Source organism: Nothoprocta perdicaria, unplaced genomic scaffold (assembly GCF_003342845.1).
Source record: "Nothoprocta perdicaria isolate Ctin4 unplaced genomic scaffold, notPer1 scaffold_108, whole genome shotgun sequence".
Lineage (NCBI taxonomy): Eukaryota > Metazoa > Chordata > Aves > Tinamiformes > Tinamidae > Nothoprocta > Nothoprocta perdicaria.
Genome location: NW_020454183.1, coordinates 1 through 9,277, shown reverse-complemented (window position 1 = coordinate 9,277; position 9,277 = coordinate 1). Strand labels below are relative to the sequence as shown.

Below are 9,277 nucleotides of genomic sequence, written 5' to 3'. Positions count from 1 at the left end.
GGCGCCGAGGGGAGCGGCGGCGGCGGCGGCGGCGATGGCGGCGGCTCGTCGGGCTCGCGGGAGGCGGTGGAGCGGCTGGTGCGGGCGCACCCCGTAGTGGTGTTCATGAAGGGCAGCCCCGCGCAGCCGCAGTGCGGCTTCAGCAACGCCGTGGTGCAGATCCTGCGGCTGCACGGCGTGCGCGACTACCGCGCGCACGACGTGCTGCAGGACGCCGCGCTCCGCCAAGGTCAGCGGCGGGGACGGCCGGGGGGGCCCGGCGGGGCCCGGCTCGCGGCGGTTCGCGGCGGTTGGTGCCGGCGGGGCCGGGCTGCCCCGGCCCTGCTGCCCCTCGCGGGCCGCAGGCGCAGAGCTGCGCCACAGGGGCCCTGAAATACCCAGTTCCTGGTCAGCACTTGCGTGTCTTCTCTCTTCTCCTGCTCGGGTTGTAGGAGCTCCTGTACGCAGCTCTTGTGTGCGTGTGTGTGTGTTTACATATATATATATATGTATATACACACATATAAGGTATTTTGCCGGCTTGTAGAATGTAAGTACTCTCTGCACCTCATGCCCTCGAGCTGCTTTTCCTCCCCTCTGGGATAGATGTAGCTGACCAAGCGTTGATATTTCTTGTGGCTGTTTGAGAATGTTCTAAACAAACAAATAAGATAGTGATTCCTCTTGCGGGTCCCTAGCACTAATCTTTCTATCTCAGAATATACTAAAGCGTGTGTTAAATCCCCATCTTACAGAAATGTAGTGCTGGCAGGCATGAAGTGGCTTCCTTCTCAGGTGGTTTTGGTCACAGCTAATGTAGTTTTCCATTAGTTATTAGCCCAAAGGTTGATTCTCTAATCTTGTTCCCGCAATGCTCTGCAGTTGATAAGTGTGAACCAACAAGCAGTATTTGAAAAAAGAAGCAGCCTGTGGCTTTTTCGTGGCCTTAGGTGTGTGACTGAGCGCTCTGCAGCTGCCACAGCGCTGCTGGGAAGCGTCAGCCGCAGGGAAAGGGGCTGTGGGAGCGTCTGCGCTGCCGAGGAGCCGTCGCTGAGGCGCATCCTGACCCCAGCCAGCGCGGACCAGGCCCCCTTGCCGTCACCCAGCTGGAACCCGCCGGCTTGAACACCCAGTGCTCAACACAGCCGCTCGCTTGCACGAGGAGGTGTCTCGTGGTGGCTTCACGAGCCGCACAGTTTGCAGTCCGCTCCAGCCTACGTGTGCAGCACCAAAGCGGTCGGTCTGGCACGGGAAATACTGAGTGCTGCTCCTTTGAGCTTCACTCTGCTCGTGTTTCTGGCTGGAGCTGAACAGATCCTTGAAAGTCCTATCAGTGTTTGTGTGTATGTGCCCTTGAGGAGAGTATTTCTGTAAAAGTATAAGGGGAGTAAATATCCTCAAATGCTTATTAACATTTCACAGTAATAACAGTAGGTTTGTTATGCAGTGCCTTTGGTTCACAATGTGTGTTTAGTTTTACTGTGTCTTAATGGAAAAAAAAAAGCTTTATTTTTATGTATAGAGGCCGCTTTTAGAAGGGTTGTCCTTGAGCATGCCTCGGTGCTAGGACTCCAAATTCCTTTGCTGCACCTCTTATGGGCTAAGGCATTTTTAGGGTAGTTTTGAGTACATCTACATCTTAAGCAAGGGAGAAAGATTTCAGTGGGACAGAAAGGAAAAAACAACAGACTATTATGTTGGAGATGAGGTTATCTGGTTGCACGGTTCCTTCTGCTCCTGTTTCATGTGTGAAGTTGTTACTTTGGACTTGTGAAGCATTAGCAGCTGGTGCACAAAGTTGTAAAAATCTCCTAGCTGGCCCTGTACTTCATAGTAAACAACGCTTAGTCATAGGGAGAACTCTCCCAGATTACTACTATTAGATGCTACTACTAGTAGATGCTTTCAACCTGCTGCTTAGCTAATGGGAAGTATTAGCTGTTTTATCTAGTAATACCTTAATCTTTTTACATATTTCTACATTCTTATATAAATATTAAAAAGCAAGTGTTTTAAGTTCCAATAAAATATGAATGCTTGCCAATATGTTTATATTTTTATATTAGATAGTTCTTTTCTTGCAGACTTTAGAGCTTAAATAGGAGCTGCTTTGGATAGGCCATGCTTTTGTAAGTAGAGATACTGGGTTAAGATGTCTCAGCTTGATGCTTTATTACCTCTTAACAATGATGAGGTGCTTCTCATAAGCAGCCCTTTCTGTAGTGGTTGGTGCAATTCCTTATTCATAGTAACTAATACCTGCAGAGTTTTGAGAGTTTTGTCCTTTACAAGAATTAAATACTTTTTTTTTTCTTTCTTTTTTCTTTTTTCTTTCTTTTTTCTTTTTTTTTTTTTTAAAGCACTTTATTTTCCCTGTGTTGTTTGCTGCCCAGGCCCATTTCTGTGGTTAATATTTTGGCAGCCTCTGCTGAAGGGTGTGGGACCCATGGGCTCCTGGCAGCCCCTGGGCTGTTCCTGATGATCTGGAAGGGCACCTGCCTTGTCTGCAGCCTTGAGTTCTCTGTATGGCCCTTCATGCCTTAGGCAGAATTGCACACTGGAAACATAAGACAGTGGGTTTAAATTAGTTATCTAATTTTGTTGATGGACTAGGTATAAGGGTGTGTAGATATGGAGTTTTAACTGCCTTTTCCGTGGTAGAAAAATAATGACTTTTAGCATGGATGGTTATTTTAAAAGTAACAAATTAGGTACGCTGATCCTTCTGGTTTTGTTGGTAGGGGTGGTAGGTTTGTTCTTTCTTTTCTTTCCATATTTCTTTTAAGCGCAAATTGGGACTCAGTTTATACTAACCGATCAGTTAATATTTTTGGATGGTCTTATATTTGTCCTCTATGTAGTTATTTGCATTCTATGTGGTATAGTTTTTAACTTCAGTTCTGCGTTTAACACAGAACTTCAGTTCTAGTTCTGCTTTAAAGGGTGAGAGCTTTTAAGAGAATTTGACATTTGGGCCCCTCCCTTGGGCTGTCAAGTCTGGCAGTGAAAGATAAAGTAATTTGAAGTTTACAGGGCTTTTAAAGGGGTGGATGTATCTCGCAGCTGAGCTTGCTGTAGCAATTGTTGCTGTATGAATTAAGAACAAATATAAAGTATTTTAAAAATTGGGGACTTACAATCATTGAGAAACATTTACATTTCTTTAATCACATGAAAATATATTTGCTCACTTTCCAACTCCCCTGGATAGGAGCTGACTTTGTGTCTTTGAACACACAACTACTAATTCTGAGAACCAAAAATAAGTATAAAGCAGTTTTCCTCACACAGCTTCTATAATACTTTTTTCTCATTAAAGCTAAAATTTCTCTGTCAGTAGCTCTGTCAGGCTGAAGCAATGAATTCTGTTTATAGTTTGAATCTACTTGGTGTGAGGGTGGAGGAAAATCATTTTATATATATATATTTTTCTTTTATGCAGGAATAAAAGACTACTCTAACTGGCCTACCATCCCACAAGTGTACCTCAATGGTGAATTTGTCGGTGGTTGTGACATACTCCTTCAGATGCATCAGAATGGAGATCTAGTAGAAGAGCTGAAGAAGTTAGGAATCCGTTCGGCCCTTCTGGATGCAGAAAAAGACCAAGACAAAAAGTAAAACAAGCAAAAAGATGCGTTACAGGAATAAAGAAAATCCTCGACAAGAACTTGTTACCAGAAAAGCCTTATGTACTTTTTCCTGAAAGAAAGCATCTTTTTGAACTGACACTAAGAGTATCTGTGAGTGTTTGTTAGTGTATGGTAAATATGTAGTAATTGTGGTATTCTGATTTATGGATGTTGTTGTGAAAATTTGAGTGTAACCACTGCACTATAAGCATACATTTGTGGAAATAGTGCAAAAAAGTTCGCATCTAAGAGGATTATCTTCTCCAAGGCAAGAGTAAACCAAAAGATCTAATATTATTTTATGGATTGTGTATGTTTTCTTGTTCTTTGATACATGAACCTATGCAAACGTGGTTTGCAGTTCTCTTGCTTCTCTTCAGAAAGTATTACCTAATAGTACAGCAGCTTTTTCTTTTTGTATGAACACCTAGTGATAAGACTTCCAGAGAGCCTGTAAAATTTCTGTAACCTCATACAGTATAGGAGAAAAACAGTCTTCAAACAATACAGAAGCAGACAGACAATGTGAGAGTGTGTGAAATATGCTTTTATTCCAAAGGGTAAAAATAAACACACTAGTACAAATACATGTATAGTGGTCATTATTACTTTGTAACTTGCTGATGGCTTTTAAAAGACTGCTGATAATTGTGCCTAAAAATTTTATAAAAACATTTTCTACCTCTTGCAAAGTGGCTTTCCCCCCTGCTTATATACATTTTTATATTGCACGCTATGTATCAGTGCTAAAAATGTGGTAATTGCTCAAGGCTTCAGTCTACTTGCTTGAATTAACATAGGGAAAGAAGAGTTCAGTTACTGTAATTTTATACTACTTATTAGTTACCAAGTTATCTCTTTAGATTTGTTGCATTTCCTGGTATTTTCTCCTGACTGCTGTGCTTCAAAGAGTGTAGCCATCCAACACGGGATAAACAAATGAAATGTTTCATGTAGATAATGAAGGCAGCAGATGGGCCACTGAGCAGATAACCATTTCTTTGTTGGGAAGACTCTGACGACTTTGAGCTGTGTAACCTGTAACCTGTTTCCCTAAGTTAAAAGAAGTTATCTTAAATAGTGTAGCTTAAGCTGTACAACAAAACTGCTGAAGATAAAAATTCACTAAGCTTTTTCTAAGTGTAGCTTGCTTTTATTAATAAAAAGTTTGAATGTGAATTAGGCAAATGATCTGAAATAAACTGTATTTTATGTTGATTGTCTACAATATCTTTTTCTCACCTCTCTCTTAGGAAGCTCATCCTACTCTTCAGTTAAATATATTCTTAAAAATTTTCCACCACCTGTGACAAATATGGCTTTTTCAGAGTAAGGAATGATTATGAATAGTGGAAGAAATCAGGACTGTAGCTTGTAGAGTAGCATTGAACATGAGCAATTTCATGCAAGTTTCAGTTCTAAACCCCCTTCTGCTTTTGCAAGCTCTCTGGGGGGAAAACTATATTGGTTCAGAATTTATGAAGTATATGTCAGTTACAGTAAACAATATTTTAAATAGCATCACTGACTAGAGTGTGAACTTTACTGTTTATTCTCGCATGAAATAAAGGTGCTAAGCTGTGATACAAGTAGGGACTTGAATGATCACTGGTTACTAATAAAATACACTTGAAGGCTTCATTTTTGACTAAATCATAATCATATTATTGACCATATTGTATGCATAACTAGTGCAAGAGTACTACATTCATGGAATGGACTAACGATAGGTGAAGGCTAGTTCTCTCCATTTCAGCTTTCCCCCTACCCACCTTTTTTCCCTCCCTTCTCCCCTGAATTCCCGTAAATGAAATACTTTTCTTGCTATTCAGATTATATGAGTTTTTGCCATTCTGAATATAAAACAAAATTTGGAAAAAATGTATGAACTTCCAAAGACTTTAATTATTTGTGTCAAAGGAGCAACTGACAGAATCACAGAGCGCTTGAGGTTGGAAAGGACCCCTAGAGATCATCTCGTCCAACCCCCTGCTCCAGCAGGGACACGCGGGGCACAGGGCGGCATCCAGGCGGGTTGGGAAGATCTCCAGAGAAGGAGACTCCACAGCCTCCCTGGGCAGCCTGTGCCAGGGCTCTCCTGTCACACTAACAGTAAAAAAGTCCTTCCTGACATGGAGGTGACATTAATGTAACAGTAGACAAATCTACCTTTTCATAAGAGTTTTCTTATTTAATGAAAGTTGAGTATTTCTATCTGCTGCTATTTCAACATAAAATAACTTTAGCATTGTCAGTTCCTCCTTCATCTAAACAGTCACTTTTTTTTTTTTTTTTTTTCCCTTCAGGAGTTCCTACTGTTAATAAAAATACAAATAACTGCCTGTCTAGATTAGTCAAACCAATAAGTCATTATTCTGTTCAAATTTTGCATAACATACAATACTGTTTATATCAGTCATTTGCCTGATTGTAACGTGTTGCCATTGAGCAAGTAAAAGGATTTAAATACCATAAAGTACACACAGTAGACATAGGAGTATAATATATGATTTTGATCTGTGTTTTTGTCCAGTCTATGTGCTCATACACAGGCATTTTACCTATTGCATCTGTGCAGATGCGTATGTTAATCTTGTTGCAATATGAAGTCAACATCTACTTAAGGCGTAGGACTTCAGAGGCTCCAAAGGAGGCGTTTTTAGGAGTTGTTTGAGAGTCCTGGCCTAACAAATGAGTCCTCAAGTGGGTTGATAGTTTTAGAAAATGCACAGTGTTCTGTGCTCTACTGATGAGCTCTTACTTTCCCTCAAACTAGAGACCAAAAAGCATAAGCTTATAGACACAGGGGAAAATCAAGTTAGATGATTTTTATGGGGAAAAAACCCCTACATACCATCCTGATGAGAGGTTTGCAGCTGCTCTCATCCTGTGCTTTGGGACGTGAGGGAAGGTTACTGATAAGGTTATAGTTTGGTGTCACAGCAGTAGATGTACTTGAACTCACACCGGAGGGCTGGTGCTGGAAAGATCAACGGGGAGGTCCTGGTTGTGCTGCAAAGGATACTGAAGGTGAAAGGTGACTTTTCCCCCCAGGGGCACTTAATTGCCACTGAACGGAGGAGGCAGCAAATGCAGCGGAAAATGCGGAGAGCCCCCTGGGTCCTGCTGCTCTTCCTTCCCTGGTTGTCATCCAGCAAAATGATGATGGAGAATGAAGCAGAAGAGGTAGCAGGGCTCAAGAGCTTGAGAACGCTGCCCCAGGTCTGTCTGAAGCTCCTGAGAAAGACAACTGAAAGCAGAGAGCTCTCTGTGCCATCTTTTCCTAGTGCATAGAGAAGCAAACCTTGGTCTTGGGGATCTCTATGCTGCTACAAGAACATGTCTTAATGAGACAAGCAGTGGGGCTGTGAATGAGCACTGCCACCTGCACTGCTTCCCTTCATCAAGATCAGGTGTACTGAGTTGCCAGCTCCAGGAACACCAAACTGTCCCATTCCTGCTATTTCCAGTTTAGTGTGTCATATCCAATGCATATTTTGGCTCACTGTTCTTCCAGCAAGACTTCTGACCTCATGCTGACTATATTTCCGTACTGAGTGTTTACAATGAGAAAAAAAGCCATGTAAACTAGCTAGCTATCATTGAATAATGCCATCAGAATACTCGTCTAATTAGAATCTTTTCTTTTGTTACTTTAGTTCTTGTTTGAGGAGGTCTGCCCTACACCTCTACTACTGCTGCCATAGTAAAAAACTGACCTAAATGAGCCCACCTGTTCAGCATATCAGAATTAAGTCAGGTCTTTATATCTCTTAACTTTTCTTGCCTCTTCTGTATGAAGCAGGGTGGTTTGATTTGTTTGCCTTCCTAATGAGGGCTAATACCCCCAGAAGCTGATGGATTAAAGCCTCACAGAGGGGAATACTGTTCCCAAGTGAGAGAAAATTCAGGGAAGGTGGCCAGCAGAAGGAAGGAGGTCACAAATACATGGTTATGTGGTAAGGGGTGTTCTCAGCTCTAATGTCCTTTTCCTTGGTTTGAATTTGCTAGCAAAGATTCTGATGTGGTCAATATTTTCCTGACATGAGCACAGGAAAATAAACCTGTGCAATATAAAATGCCTGAAATATTTGAAGTAATATAGTAACTAAGTAATATAGTAATATAGTAGTAATATGAAAAATGAAGTAGTAAAATGAAGTAATATAGTAACTAAGTAATACAGTAACTAAGACCTTATTTGAGTCATGGTACAGAGGCCTTTTCTTTTTATTCTGAGTGAATATTGAGACTTGCTTCAAAAAGTGGACTAGGGACTGCAGCAAAGTTTTTCCAGCAGTCTGTCAGTGTTAGTGAAGTGCATGGAGAACAGCCAAGCATAGAAATGTGAAGTCAAAGAATCATATCATGGCAAGTATTTCATCGCTAAGAATACAATGAAGGCCTTTTCAGTGCCTACATTTACAAAAAGGAATATTAAAATGTGAAATTGGCATTTTTAAGAGTAAATCCTTCTCTAATCCAGTTTGTATCCCCTCTGAAAAACAGATCTTCTTATATTGGATTTTTCATCCGTATTACAGGATTGTCTAAGAAGAAATGTTCGTTTCTTACAAGATAGGCAGGGCCCTGATAGAGCCTCTGTGAAGGAAGAAAGGTTGAGGGAGCAGTAAGGCAGGTTAAAGAGCATTTGAGAGACTGGATTGTTTATTCCATTAGGTGCCTGGCCAAGCTTGCTTTCTGCTTTAGCCCTTGGAAGGGTTAAGCTGAAAATCATCAGGGTCTGACGAAGGTTGTGGTTGTTATTAGGCATTTTTAATTGTGATGCTACTTGTTCTACCAAGCAATTCTGCTTTAAAGGACCTTTGTCTTTCACCTGGCCTGATTATTGCTATAGAAACCACCCATTGATACAATGACTTCAGGCCTATCTTGACTTTTTTTTTTTTTTTTTTTTTTAACAATAGGTTTTAACTACACAGAAGATTGAAGTAGCTAGTTGGATTCAGTCTCTATTTTCATTTTTTTTCTCTCCTTCTGGAAGGTCTGTGCAGAAACTCACATTTCAAACTCAGACTTTAACTGGTGTAAGGTAAACTAAAAACAAGGGCCTTAATACTGGCATTGCAATTTGTGATAGGATAGGAAACAGGTAGGGGAAATAAGAGTAGTTTTCAGGTCGTAGTATCTGTGTCTTTGCTTTGTCATGGTGGTTCTTTAAGAGCTTCTCTACATTTGTATGTGAAAGTATAAAAAGTGAAAATAAGTTTAAGTTCTGATAAGGCTTAGGAGAGCACAGGATGGAGTTCCGTAAAGATGGAGAAAGTCTTTAAAATGTGTTCAATAGGTGCAAAATCACCTGAAATTCGCTTCTCTGACTGTTGAAATAGCTGCTACAGTTTTCAAATGGTAATTTAGATACATGCAGGTGGTGATGGTTTGCAGGGCTTAAGAAGAATTCAAAGATTGAGCTCAACATCAACTTTTGAAATAGTTTTGATAGTTTAAGAAGTTAATACTAAGAAGAAACTGCAGGACATTTTTTTTTCCTTTTTAATTGCTGCTGCTGTTCTATGTGAAAAGCCATGAGACTGTTCCTGTGCCTTCACAGAGGTACATGCATGTGTGTATCTGTAGTTATACTCTGTCCCTGCTAACATAAAGTTTACTTGGAGGCTTATTTAGTATTCTTTTTTTTTTTTTTT

General features: G+C 40.8%; 1 protein-coding gene across 1 annotated transcript in view; it reads left to right on the top strand.

Moving 5' to 3' along the window:
- The window catches only part of GLRX5 (glutaredoxin 5), a 4,834-nt gene extending 86 nt beyond the window's left edge, over nt 1-4,748 (top strand). Inside the window, 2 exon segments of the mRNA XM_026046867.1 lie at nt 1-229; nt 3,422-4,748. The exon segment at nt 1-229 is cut by the window's left edge and continues 42 nt beyond it. Coding sequence (XP_025902652.1) covers nt 1-229; nt 3,422-3,600 — 408 coding nt within the window. The 3' untranslated portion in view covers nt 3,601-4,748.
- The last annotated feature ends 4,529 nt before the right edge of the window (nt 4,749-9,277 follow it).